This window comes from Microcaecilia unicolor, chromosome 11 (assembly GCF_901765095.1).
Source record: "Microcaecilia unicolor chromosome 11, aMicUni1.1, whole genome shotgun sequence".
Lineage (NCBI taxonomy): Eukaryota > Metazoa > Chordata > Amphibia > Gymnophiona > Siphonopidae > Microcaecilia > Microcaecilia unicolor.
The window spans coordinates 138,672,580-138,687,493 of record NC_044041.1 but is presented as its reverse complement, the minus strand read 5'-3'; the positions used below and the strand labels follow the sequence as shown (position 1 = coordinate 138,687,493).

Below are 14,914 nucleotides of genomic sequence, written 5' to 3'. Positions count from 1 at the left end.
ATGATTTTACCTCGACTGTTATATTATTTGTTCATGACACTACTGATTTGGATTCCTTCTCGGGAAATAGACCACATTCAGTACCTCTTTCAACGATTTATATGGGTAGCTCTGCATCCTAGAGTGGCCCGGGAAAAAAATATGGGTGCTTGGCGGTGCCCAATGTGCATAGATATTACTATGCCGCTCAATTGAGGGTGATAGTGGCGTGGCAAGCACAGGAGATTAAGCAATGAGTAGACTTGGAGCAGGAGGGGGAGGATGACGTCCCTTTGATCAGTCTGGAGAGGAAAACGGGGGACCATACCAAGCAGTACAGAGAAACTCAGAACAAACACAACAACCTTAAACATCTTGCTAACCTAACACTAACCAGAAGAGCAAACATATGTGGTCCTCTCTCATCTCTGGACAACTTCCCTCCAAATCTCCTTCCCTTTTACCTATCCTAGTCTATCTTCCTACTACTACTACTATTTAGCATTTCTATAGCGCTACAAGGCTTACGCAGCGCTGCACAATCATAGAAGAAAGACAGTCCCTGCTCAAAGAGCTTACAATCTAACAGACAAAAAATAAAGTAAGCAAATCAAATCAATTAGTGTGTACAGGAAGGAGGAGAGGAGGGTAGGTGGAGGCGAGTGGTTACAAGTGGTTACGAGTCAAAAGCAATGTTAAAGAGGTGGGCTTTCAGTCTAGATTTAAAGGTGGCCAAGGATGGGGCAAGACGTAGGGGCTCAGGAAGTTTATTCCAGGCGTAGGGTGCAGCGAGACAGAAGGCGCAAAGTCTGGAGTTGGCAGTAGTGGAGAAGTGATCAGATAAGAAGGATTTATCCATGGAGCGGAGTGCACGGGAAAGGGTGTAGGGAAGGACGAGTGTGGAGAGATACTGGGGAGCAGCAGAGTGAGTACATTTATAGGTTAGTAGAAGAAGTTTGAACAGGATGCGAAAACGGATAGGGAGCCAGTGAAGCGACTTGAGGAGAGGGGTAGTATGAGTAAAGTGACCCTGGCGGAAGACGAGACGGGCAGCAGAGTTCTGAACCGATTGGAGAGGGGAGAGGTGATAGGCCAGCAAGAAGCAGATTGCAGTAGTCTAAACGAGAGGTGACAAGGGTGTGGATGAGGGTTTTGGTAGAGTGCTCAGAAAGAAAGGGGCAGATTTTATGGATGTTGTAAAGAAAAAAACGACAGGTCTTGGCGATCTGCTGGATATGAGCAGAGAAGGAGAGAGAAGAGTCAAAGATGACCCCAAGGTTTCGAGCTGAGGAGACAGGGAGAATGAGAGAGCCATCAACAGAAATAGAAAACGGGGGGAGTGGGGAGGTGGGTTTGGGGGGAAAAATGAGAAGCTCGGTTTTGGTCATGTTTAATTTCAGGTGGCGTTGAGACATCCAGACAGCAATGTCAGACAAGCACGCTGAAAGTTTGGTTTGGATGCAAGGTGAGATATCAGGGGTAGAAAGGTAGATTTGGGAATCATCAGCATAGAGATGGTAGGAAAAGCCATGGGATGAGATTAATGAACCAAGGGAAGAAGTGTAAATAGAAAAGAGGAGGGGACCAAGAACAGAACCCTGAGGTACGCCGACAGGCAGAGGGATAGAAGTAGAAGAGGATCCACCAGAATGAACACTAAAGGTGCGGAGGGAGAGGTAGGAAGGGAACCAGGAAAGGACAGAGCCCTGGAATCCAAGTGAGGACAGGGTATCGAGGAGTATGCTGTGATCGACAGTGTCAAAAGCAGAGGAAAGATCAAGAAGAATGAGGATGGAATAGAGACCTCTGGATTTAGCCAGTAATAGGTCATTGGAGACTTTAGTAAGCGCTGTTTCGGTTGAGTGGAGAGGGCGAAAACCAGATTGTAGTGGGTCAAGAATAGCATGTGAGGAGAGAAAATCAAGGCAGCGGTGGTGAACAGCATGCTCAAGTAATTTAGAGAGAAAAGGGAAGGAGGGAGATGGGTCAGTAATTAGAGGGACAAGTAGGGTCGAGTGAAGGCTTCTTAAGGAGAGGTGTGACCACAGCATGTTTAAAGGCAGTAGGGACAGTTGCAGTGGAAAGTGAGAGGTTGAGAATGTGACAGATAAAAGGAATAAGAGCAGGTGAGATGGCATTGGTGGGTGGGAATGGGATCAGAGGAACAGGTGGTACATTTTGAGGAAGAAAGGAGAAGTGTAGTTTCCTCTATAGTAACTTCAGGAAAGGAGGAAAAGGAATGAGGGGTAGGAGAGAGAGGGGAATGGACTAGTGGAGGGAGAGGTGGCGAGGTAGAGAATTCGAGGTTTATCTTTTGAACCTTGTTGTGAAAGAATTCACCAAGGGTCTGAGGAGATAATGAAGGGGGAGTTGGGGGAGGGGGCACCTTGAGGAGAGAGTTCAATGTGGTGAAGAGAAGTCGAGGGTTAGAGCCAAGAGAGTTGGTCAGTTGGATATAATAATCCTGTTTGGCGCGTAAAAGAGCAGATTGGAAGGAGGTCAGCATGAACTTAAAGTGTAAGAAATCAGCAAGGGCCCGAGATTTCCGCCAGAGGCGTTCGGCGGAGCAGGTACAGGAACGTAGGTAGCGGACATTAGAAGTCAGCCAAGGTTGGGGTTTTGTACCGTCCCTATTCCACTCATATATTCCTGGGCGCTGTTGCCACTGTTTTTTTTCTCAGTTCTTAATATTCTTTTCACATATCCTTTGTAATGTTTTTTCACTATGTAAGTAGTTATGATCATCACAGTTTATAATACTCTTCCTACATTTTCTTGTTTTGCTTTATTTTCTACCATGTAAGATGCTTTCTTTTACAATGTAAGCCGCACTGAGCCTGCTGTATGTGGGAAAGCGCGGGGTACAAATGTAATAAATAAATAAATAAATAGAGAACAAAGATATGCAGGATGCACTATGCAAGGTGACAGTCATTATTTGACCCATTACTTCGCACCAACTAAACATCTCAGAAGCCTCAGCATCTGATGTAGTGGGAGGGACTGATAGAAAGAAACTTATCAGGTAAGACCTAATTTCTCCTTCCATTACGTAACTTCCCACTATTCCAGAACCTCTGGGATCTTTAAAAGCAATCCCTAGAGTGGGTGGGATCCTGGCACCACCACCCTGAGAACTGAAGCACCAAAACTGGCTTCTGATTGCACCACAACATCCACCCCTGTAGTGCTTGGCAAAGGTATGCAGTGTTGACCATGTCACCACCTTGCAAATATTTGTTGGAAGCAGTAAGGTGGTCTCCACCCAAGATGTTGCTGTACATCTTATAAAAGGAGCCCACAAGGCCTGGGGAGCCTGCCTCCCCACAACCAAATAAGCTGATGTGATAGTCTCTTTTAGCCATCTAGCAATTGTGGGCTTGGAAGCCATAAGGCCAAGCCTCTGCTTAACAAAAAGAACAAACAGTCCGTCCAATTTGCGAAACTCATTTGTGACTTCCAGATATCGAATAAGGACTCTACGCACATTGAGAAGCTTCAAGGAAGAATACTGAGCCTCTTCATCCTCTCTGCGAAAGGATGATAGCTCCACAAATTGGTTGAGATGAAATGCTGATACCACTTTCAGAAGAAAGGACGGAACAGTGCACAGGGAGACCCCCACCTCCTTAAAGTGGAGAAAGTGATCCCCAAGAGATCCTGACGTTTCAAAACTCTATATGTCAATGCAACAGCCACCAAGAACGCTGTCATTAGCGTAAGATCTTTCAAGGAGGCCTTCTAGAGTAGCTCAAAAGGAGATTCTATAAGCAGTAAAAATACAAGTAAAAGTAACATAAATCATTTTCTTCCATTTTCTGCTAAGACAGCAGATGTACAGATCAGCAGGTGTTATGTGGTGAATGTGAGCCCTTGTGCCCCGACTGAGCACGGCGAAGATGGAGTGGCACCGCACTCGGTCAGGCAGCCAGACAACCCCTAGCTTCACCTGGGAAGCGACCACCGTTCCCTGGGAGTTGAGCCCCCAGGTGCAGGCGGCCACCAGGACTTCTGGAACCGGCGGGGTTGCACAACCGCTGACCAGGCTGGCGAGCAGACACAGTCCAATAGCCAAGTAATCCTTAGGGCAAAGAATAGTCAAATCAGTCCAAGGTCTAGGCAGGCAGCAAACAATCTTGGTCAGGAAAACAAGCCAAGGTCTGATACACAGAAATACAGGAACTGAGGAAAGCTGGTGAACAGAACTCCGGCGTGGACCTCTAAGACAATTGAGGCCAAAGCAACGAAGGACTGGAAGCAGGGCTTTAAATAGTGTAGGAATCAGTCTCAAGCATGTGCAGCTGATCCAAGATGGCTGCCCCCATCAGCAAAGAAGCACAATGCCCAAAAAATGGGCTTCCTTCCTGCAGCCGGCCAACCCCAAGATGGCCGCCATAAGCTGAGATGCCCATCCCAAGATGGCCAACCTATCCTGGAGAAACACCACCAAGATAGCCGGCTATCTCTGCCGGACCGCACCTCGCTGGCGACTCGGCCGCACAGTCCTGGAACCAGGTGAGGAACATAACAGCAGGACCCAAAGCAGTCCAAATTCCAAGAAAAGCCGAAAACAGTTTATTGTTCAGCCATCCTTAAGATTCACCGTTGGGTTTAAAAACGTAAATGGGCATAATTTTCAAATGTATATGTGAACAGGTTATTTGTGCTGATATTATTTAAATGTTTGTTATATAATCGAGTTTGCCAATAAACAAGATTTTAACAAAAAAAAATCAAAACCATGTGCATGTAAGGACTGGATAAATGAATTAAAATAAAGTTTAAAGCAAATGCCCTTAATATGTAATACTTGGTAGCAATAATGAAACAGTGATGGAATATTCACATAGCAAGCAGTCTGAGGCAACAGAATTAGACTCTACTGAACATAATAAACTTTGTATGAACTTGGCGGCTAATGTGCTAACTTGCCAATGTTGGCACATTTAGACTGACGCTGGACAAAACTTCTGCATGAAGGATGCCCTTCCCTCATGATTCAATACCTCTCTGTAAAAAAGTAGTAATAAAAAAATATCAATTGCATTTTTATATCACTGTAATCCAAATAAACAAAAGGAGCAAGTTCCCATATGCCACTTTTTTCTTTTGATGTAGGCACAGGAAAAAAAAAAGATTTTAAATGTACTGTTTTCAACCTAATTCATGTTTAATGTGGAATATAAATGTCATAAATAAGTAAATAGATAGAAATTCTGAAAGTTGAGCACCTGATTCTCAAAACATGATGTCTGTTTTAGTGGCCCCTTAACCAGTAGAGAAAAAATATCTCTGCACGAAAATAAGAGTGCTAGCCCCTCCAAATGACACACCGATTCTGATTACAACTTATAACAAATTATTACTCTACCTATTAAAAGTTATTCCGTTAATATACTTCTTCTATGTACAACCATATGCTGCATAAGCTGGCATGTTTGAAAATATAAGTGAGATTAAAGAAAAATGCCACCAACAATAAAAAACAACAACATGGATACAGCAGCTCATAGCTTTGCTTGTTTTTAATTTGAGTGCATGGCGATGATGGCTGTAAGAGAAAGGGGAACAGAGACTCGTCTAATTGGCATCCTGACTCCATCCATCCACCTCCCCTCTAGCCATGGGTGTCTTCCTGGCACATACTTCAAGGCAACATGGTAGTCTAGTAGTTTCTTCAGGGCAGGAAAGATCCTCACTCTTTCCTGCCCACTGCCACTGATCCTCCCGCTGTTGCCGCTTTTTTTTTTTTTTTTTTTTTAAATGGCTGCCTTGGGGGAGGGAAGGCACTTCCGCAGGGATCCCTCAGGACCTGGGTCCATCCCCGCAGGATCCCTGCAAGATAAACGTTTAGAGAACCTTTCTGAAAGCCTGCCTTCTGGCCAGGCGCCCTGTGCCAGAAGAACTTGTAATGAGCTTCCCAACCCAACTTGCTGGTGTCCAATGTCACCACCTCCCACTGTGTTATCGGAAAGGGAGCTCCAACAGTAAAATTCCTGAGTGACAACCACCATGGCATACTCCATATGGCAACCAGCGTCCAAGGAAGATGAAGGCCATACTTCTGTAACGGCTGAGATGAGACTCCTATAATGGCAACATATGAGCCACTCCCATTGGCCCCCAAACCTGGACGTAGTCCTAGACCCTGGGCCTACCTTGACTAAGGAGAAGATGAATCTGTTGAACCAGCTTTGACCTCCTGCGTTCCGTGAGAAAGATCCTTTTCTTTGCAGTATCAAATAGAATGCCCAGGTTCTCTAGAGTCTGTGACACAGTTAGGCTGCATGACTACAAAAGACGGACAATTTTGTCCGTCGCTACCACAGTGTCCAAATACAATGATGCATGAATGATCCAGTCGTCAAGATAAGGGTGAACTCTGAATCCCTGGCGCCAGGGGCATAGCCAGACCTCTATCTTGGGGCGGGGGGGGGGGGGGTCAGAGTACAAATTGGGGGGGGGCACATTTGCCCAGCATCCCCGCCACCGCAACCCCACATACCAGGGCTGGTGGGGGTTCCCTAGCTCCACCAGCAGAAGCCTTCCTATAGTGATACTCAGCACCGCGCTACCTACCCTGCTTTCCCGTCCTGGTGCATACACTAGGTTTTAGTGAAATTGAACAAGCACGGAGCTCGCGCATGTTAATTTTTATTAAAACTGAATATGCGTGCGAGTGAGGAGAAAGCAGGGTGGGCAACGCGGCAGCAAATATTGCCAAAGAAAAGCTTCTGCTGGCAGGGCTTAGAACATAAGAACATAAGTATTGCCATACTGGTACAGACCGAGGTCCATCAAGCCAAGCATCCTGTTTCCGTGGCCTATCCAAGGGGACCCTGCCAGCCAAAGCAGCAAATTCTGGGGGCAGGGACCAAAACTGGGGGAGCCCAGCCCCCCAAGGTCCACCCATGGCTACGCTGAAGGAAGGCTGCCACTGCCACTGCCACCACAACCTTGGTAAACGGCGAGACTGAACTGGAAGCGACAGCCCAGCACTACAACACGTAGAAACCACTGATGCAGCGGACATATAGGAATAGACATACAACAATGATCAACAAATATGAACTCCTGTACACATATCCAGAACTGCCTCCACAATATCTACTTGCCAAAATATTAACATATTTTTCATTATCATGCTACCCAAGATCCTTTTGCTATTACTAAATGTATAATTTCTTATCTATTTCTTATTACGTTTGCTTGTTAAAATACTATCATGTTCTATCATTATCATGTTACCCAAAATCCTTCTGTTATCACAAAATGTATACTTTCTCATGTATTTCCACTACTCATGATGTATTGTAAGCCACATTGAGCCTGCAAAGATGTGGGAAAATGTGGGATACAAATGCAACAAATAAATAAATAAAATAAATAAATATGCAAGTACGTCTCCTTGAGATCAAGGGCTGTGAGAAATTCTCCTGCTTGAACTGAGGTTATGACTGCTCCTGGTGTTTACATTCAAAAGTGAAGCATTTGGAGGCAGCAATTTAGACCTTTGATATCTAAGACTGGACGAAAGGTGCCTTCCTTCTTTGGGACAATTAAGTAGACAGAGTACCTGCCTTGTCCCTGTTTGGCCTGGGGAACTGGAACAATGGCCTGGAGAACCAGCAATGAATCTACAGTGGCCTGAACCTCGACCGCCTTGGTTCCCTTTCAAAAAGGAGACTTCAAGAAGAGAGAGGAACAACCAGGTAGAACTCCCAAATTGTAGCTTGACTTGATTTTGGCCCATATCTCCCAAAACTCCTGAAGATGTCCTCCCACCAAAGGAAGAGAAGAATGGAGCAGCCTTGCATCATTGCGAAGCTCGGGAAGCACTGGGTGCTCTAGCTGACTGAGAAGAGGACTTCCTGTCTGCACGAAAGACTGGCCTGCCTGAAAGTGGAACTTCTGACCATATCGCTGGTGACCAGGCAGATACTGTCTGCTATCTCAGTGAGATCAAGAGCCCCCTGAAGACAGACGACCAGAGGCTTTAGGCTTATCCTCCAGCAACCACTGTGGCTTATTTTGCCCCCCAGTTCTTTCACCAAGATCTCCAAATAGCCACTGGTCCTGAAAATGCAGTTTAACTAGACAGACTTTGATGCTGCATCTGCTGCTCAATGTCGCAGAGTTGTCGACATGCCATGACAGCCAAAGACATACTGCGGGCCATAACCTGTAGCATGTCAAATAGCATCCGCCAAGTAGGCCAACCCTACTTCCAGCTGGGCGATATGGCACTCATCTTGTGTTGCAGACTGCTGATGCCACTTCAGGCATGTTCTAGCCAAGAATGACCTGCACACTGTCACTGGCCCAGAGAACACATCAAAGGCTTGTTTCAGTGAGCCTTCTAGCTGTAGGTCATTTAGGGCAATGCCCCCTTCCAACAGTAAGATGGTCTTAGTCACCACCATAACAAGGGAGTCCACAGTGGGAAGCTGCAATTTCGCTTTCTCCTCAAAAACCAGCGGGTAGAGGCAAGCAGTGGCTCTTCCCACTCTCAGCCCCACATCTGGTAAGACCCATTCTGTTGTAATCAGGTCTTGAATGTCTGGATGCATCAGGAAGGTCTTAGAAGGACCTCTAAGCCCACTCATGATCGACAAAGATGAAGCTCCTGATACCGAAGCAGAAGGCTCCTCAATGGAAAGCACCACCAATGACTCAGAAATAAGAGTAACTCAGCTCCTCTTATTTACCTCAGTACTTTCAAATCATCTCCCTCCTCTAACGACTTCTTCAATGAGGCCTCATCAGTTAAGGAGGGAGAAGCAGAGACAGACCTTCTAGAGTAGACAGATGAGGCTAAACAAGATCTCTTATGAGCTGGAGGGGCAGTGGGGCAAGAAACTGAAGCACCTTGCAGCAACTCCGACTGTACCAGCTTCAGTAAATAGGCCTGGTGTAAGAGCAATATAAACTCCAGAGAAAAGATCCCAAGCAGCTGAATGCTCTGTCGGGACCTGAGGTTGTAAAATGGTGGCTGTTCTCTGTGTGTGATCAGACAGAGGCTGTTCCTCACTGCCAACTGGCACCGACAAAATGGCACCCGTTCTCATGCTCTCCTGCATCAAACTGCGAACTGGCTCTGTCAGAGAGACTGAAGTCCCTGGTATATTCGGATGCTGTGCCAAATCCAAAAACATGCTGCCACCAACCGTTTTCCCCATGTCCCGTGGGAATCCCAGCTTACACATACTACAACACATCAACACTAGCCAGCGAATCCCATAGGGGGAAAACCGCTTAACTGCATCCTCGGGAGTCGCCATTCACCCTAACTGGCACAAGAGTAGCACAACGCAATCCCAAGTGAATGGCAACTTCCGAGGAGGAAGTTTTTAATGATAGTTGTGTGGTTTTGTATGTCCAGACTAAGCTGCTATTTCACATTTTTGAAAATGTATAGTTATGGGCAAATATTTTAGTTTTTAATGTATGAATTCTGATCTGCTTTGAACCAGTCTTGTGCCAATGTAGACAAAATATACGTTACATTAACTTTCTTCTGCACATTGCACTAGTTGCAGACTCCATGCAATCTCCAACTTTACCATTTGCCCACTAAACCTTTTTGCTGATCCCAAGCTTTCTAGAGAACACCAAACACACTGGCCAGCAGAAACAAAAGATCATATCTGCCATTAAATCCTCCTTCCTTACAGTGACTAAGCAGTACCCAGTTCATTTTCAAATATTTCCCTTTCCTTCCAATATGTTACCATAAAGCATGGGACCACCATGTGGCTCCAGAGCTCTTGAAGCATTTGAGAACCAAAGTGATGTACAAGGTAGTGCTTAGTACCGCCTGTACAGTCAAGAATTTAGTGAGCAGTGCCCCAGAAAATCTGATCCATCTACATACCTCGATGCCTGTTGCCTTTTCCCAAGTGGCCAGGAAGAGGGGTGAAAGAGCAGACACAATCAGCACACTGGTGAAGCGGCGCTTAATAACAGCAGGATGGTCCCTGAGGAACAGAAGAGGTCAAAGAGTTCATATCAGCACAAGTAATCCTGTCCTTCCTCGGTTTCTATTATTAAACACAACAAATAACAGGATTTTCCCATTTACTTCATACCTTTCTGATCTGCTGTTATCTCCTGTGCCCAGTGGTGTGCTGGAGCCGGCTCACACCGGCTCGCAAGAGCCGGTTATCAACTTTGCTTGGCTCTTGCGAGACGGTTGTTGAAACGAGCGAGCTGGCTCTCCTCCCTCCCTCCGGATCCGGTCCCTCACATCACCAACCTGACTCTTCAAATTCTTTGGGGCAGGCAGTCTTGCCTGCCCGCTGCCAGCGCTGACTCTCCCCCGCTGGCGCTGCCAGTTCGCGCTTTAAAAATGGCCGCTGAGACTTCCAGAGGCGGCCTCGCGAGACTTCTGCTGAAGTCTTGGAGGCCGCCCTTGTAAGTCTCGGCGGCCATTTTGAAGCGCAAACCGGCAGCGCCAGAGGGGGAGAGTCAGCGCTAGCAACGGGCAGGCAAGACTGCCTGCCCCGAAGAATTCAAAGAGTCAGATCGGTGATGTGAGGGACCGGATCAGGAGGGAGGGAGGAGAATTCGCCGAACAACTCGGGAGGGGGTGGCAGGGGAAAGAAGGGAGTCGCTGGGCATTTGTGGATGGAGGGGAGAGAAGGGTCGCTGGGTATGGGTGCATGCATGCAGGGCAGGGGAGAGGAGGGTCACTGCTGGACATGGGTGGATGGAGGGCAGGGGAAAGGAGGGTCACTGGGTATGGGTGCATGCAGGGCAGGGGAGAGAAGGGTCGCTGTGTATGGGGTTCATGCAGGGCAGGGGAGAGGAGTGTCACTGCTGGACATAGGTGGATGGAGGGCAGGGGAAAGGTGGATCACTGGGTATGGGTTCATGCAGGGCAGGGGAGAGAAGGGTCACTGCTGGACATAGGTGGATAGAGGGCAGGGGAAGGGAGGGTCACTGGGTATGGGTGCATGCAGGGCAGGGTAGAGAAGGGTCGCTGGGTATGGATGCATGCAGGGCAGCAAAGGAGAGGAGGGTCACTGCTGGACATGGGTGGATGGAGGGCAGGGGAAAGGAGGGTCACTGGGTATGGGTGCATGCAGGGCAGGGGAGAGGAGGGTCGCTGGGTGCATGCAGGGCAGAGGGAGAAGAGAAGGGTCACTGGACATGGATGGATGCAGGGCAGGGGGAGAGAAGGGTCGCTGGACATGGGTGGATGGAGGGCAGGGGAGAGGAGGGGAGAGAGAAGAAATGCTGGACATGGATGGAGGGGAGGGAAGAGTGAGGAAGGAGATGAGATGAGGGAAAAGGAAGAGAAAAACTGCACATGGATGAAGAAAATAGGCAGAAGCTGAGGACCAGAAATGAAGAAGAAAGGAGGAAAGGAAAGAAATAAATGGAAAGGAAGCCCTGGAAACGGAGTTAAGAGGATAGATAGCAGCAGAATCAGATACTGGGCCAGCATGATCAGAAAAACAGTCACCAGACAACAAAGATAGAAAAAAAATCATTTTATTTTCATTATAATGTTTGGAATATGTTCACTTTGAGAATCAGGTGCTCAACATTAAAAGTTTATATTTATTTATTTATTTATGGCATTTTATCGCACATTAAAGATTAATTAGATTGGAACCTGAGATCATTTAATTTTTTTTTCCTGTAGTAATGATTTCCACCCCCACCCCCAGGCTCTCTCCCCGGCTATAGCCACCTCTGCAATTTGTGGTGGGGGCACAGAGGGGGACCGAGGAGAGAGCCTGTTGTTAAACATTTACCAGCACACCACTGCCTGTGCCCAATATTAGATTGTCTTTTTTTTTTTTTATTATTTTATTTATAACAATTTTATACATATAGTCAAGTATTCAACTTGTTTGAAAAGTGGTACATTTCACATCACATATACATTTTTAAGTAACCTTTAAAAAAAAGAAAGAAGAAAAAAAACAATTGAAATCCCCACTCAAGTCCACTAAATGAGATTCAAAGTGATAGAAAGTGGAAATATGCAACGGAAACAACTTTATAAGAACATTCACTTGAGAGGTTTACAGGTTACACTATCCGGTGTTATAAAATAATATATTTCTAAAGGGAAGATGACATTTTCAGATTTCCTTATTTTGTCTAGACACTAGAAAAACTGTTAGCTGAGCCGGTTCAAAAAATACATATTTAAGGGATTGGCATTTTACCACACATTTACAAGGAAATCTAAGAAAGAAAATTGCACCCAGCTGCAACACTGCCGGTTTCATCAAAAGAAATTGCCTTCGCCTCTTTTGTGTCTCACGCGAGACATCAGGAAATATCTGAACTTTTTGGCCTAGGAACACTTTGTCCTTATTTCTAAAATACAATTTCATTAGCCATAACTTATCCGGTGGCAAAGCCACCGTCACCATCAGTGTTGTTGGTACAACAGGATCATTGTCCGAAGATTCAAGTATAGCTGAAATATTAAGGTCTTGTTTCTGATTTTCTTGATTTAATATTGGTAAGTAATAAATCCGAGAAAAAGGTGGAATCATCTCTTCTTTCAATTCAAGTATTTCCAATAAATACTTCTTTAACATTTCCCTTGGAGGTTTGGACAATTGTCTTGGGAAATTTAAAAAGCGAAGATTATTACTCCTAACTGAATTTTCCAATGATTCCGTTTTTTTTCTAAGGGAAGTCAAATCTTTAATCATAATCTCTTGTTGAATTTGGAGTTTTTTAACTTCCAAATTCATATTATTGTCCATTTGCTCTAATTTTCCAACTTTAATATCCAAATTTTTTTGTTTTTTGCTCAAGGGCTACAATGTCCTGATTCAGTTTATTTATTTGCGGAGCAAAAGTTTTTCCTAGGCTAACTATCAGAGTCCACAGCGAATCTAACGTTACTTCAGCTGGTTTTATAATATCAAAAGTAAATTGTGTGGGTAGTACCTCTTTCTCCAAAGGATTCTCCAGTGTCAAGCTTCCAGCTACTTCCACCGTCGATGGAATACGTGTTTGTGTCTGGGTCCTCTGCTCACTTACAACCGGATTTATTTCCTCCCGGCTCTGTACACTTGCACCACTTCGGGAAAGCAAGTCAAGAGACGCCTCGGTTGGTGTGCTGTACCCCGCTGGTTGCGGGGGTGGTTCCCTTAAGTCGGGGCTGAGCGTCAGCTCGAGCCCAGGAGAAGCTTCCGGGCCTCCACACGCACCGGCGCTACTCAGCGGGCTGCCATCCGACATTTGAAACGCCGAAGTAGTTGGAATTGACGCTGCCTGAAAAAGCGTTCGAATATCGAGAGGTAAAAACTTGCCGTTGCGGAGCTTTGGAGGCAGGACGGCCCCGTCTTTTCGGCATGTTGAATAGTTGATAATTCAGAGAGGCGTCAAGTGTAACCTGCTAGCATCTCAAAGGCGCGGCCATCTTGAATCAGATTGTCTTTTAAAGAACAAAAACAGCTGCTAATTCAGCAACTGTCAAGCAGAGCCTCAGCTAGTAGGGGCAGCAGCATTCAACTATTATCCTATTTAGCTTATCTCTAATGCTTCAATGATCCCACTATTCTCTTTGCATTTTATAGAAAACAACCAGCACAGACAGTTGTATAGCTAGAACTAAATGGGTCCCAAGTGGAAAATTTAGATGGACGCCTTGGGGGTAGGAGGGGGGAACCTTCAGAGTTGCAATAATCAAGCCCAACAAAACATCCATTATTCTATATTATATGTGCACATTTGATGCCTAATGTTAGATGCTCAGATATAGAACTGCTCTTTAGCAGAATGCCTCATCACTCTTGCAGAATACAGAGGCTCAAATACAGAATAGGAACACCAAGTCTGAATACAACGCAACACTGGAGAAACAGAAAAGCGAAGATACTTACCTGTACCGGGTATCAGTGGCGTAGCCAGACCTGACATTTTGGGTGGGCCCAGAGCTAATATGGGTGGGCACTATGTGCCTGATATTCAAAATTATTTAACCAGCCAGGAACAGCTCTTGGCCAGTTAAATAGCATTTTAGCACATAACCATGGCTATTCAGCAGGAGATAACCTGTCATCTCCTGCTGAATATCCACGTTTAGCAGCTAGCCACTAACTGGCTATATCGTGCAACATAGATGGCTAGGCACAGGTATTCAGTGCCAAACCAAGTATGTTTAGCGGTTAAATTAGGCCACATAATCTTTAATCGCTAAGCACTTAATGGGTTAGCACTGAATATTGACTTAACCAGTTAAGTTGCCACAGTCAAAATGAAACTGGATATTCTATGCCAGACGCAGGAAATGGCTGGAAGTGAATATCTGGGTTTAACACTGAATATCAGGGGGTCTGTATATAGGTATGTTTCTTGGGATAGTACTAAATAATGCCTTAGAGTACACTTGATGACGGATTTCCAAATAAATAATCTGCCCAACTGTCCTGCATCAACATAAACCACATACATACTTAATGGAAACACTGACATTTTAATATATAGTTACAGTATCCCATAACTTAAACTTGACCAGTCTATTATAATGAAAATACCCTGCAAAATAATTATAGCAATGGCACATATCCTTCAAACTTTGCTTTATAGCAAATGTTCATGTTGATGGCACACTGAAATTTGCAGTCTGTGGCAGAACTAAAAAAAAGCCCTAATATAATTTATTTACATTTTTTTTAAGGGAAGCAAGGGAAATATAAACTGCTCTTGACAGAATTTACTTTCATTTCAATATCAATTCATTTACACACGTTAATAAATTTACATTTGTCACAAATGTTAACCTTTGTCTACACCAACACATCAAAAACTGCATGAAGCAAAGCCCAGATTTCGCACTGATGAAATAAGCAAAATTACACTGTCAACATCAAGATTTTTTTCCCCACCTATTGTGGAATCTGTAGCATACAAAACGTTTCCTCTTACAGCTTTCTATAGGAAAAATATATTCAAATTC

General features: G+C 45.1%; 1 protein-coding gene across 1 annotated transcript in view; it reads right to left on the bottom strand.

Moving 5' to 3' along the window:
- Positions 1 to 14,914, bottom strand: part of RCE1 (Ras converting CAAX endopeptidase 1) — a 479,525-nt gene that overhangs the window by 355,317 nt on the left and 109,294 nt on the right. The window contains 1 exon segment of the mRNA XM_030220027.1: positions 9,854 to 9,956. Within this exon segment, the coding sequence (XP_030075887.1) occupies positions 9,854 to 9,956 (103 nt within the window).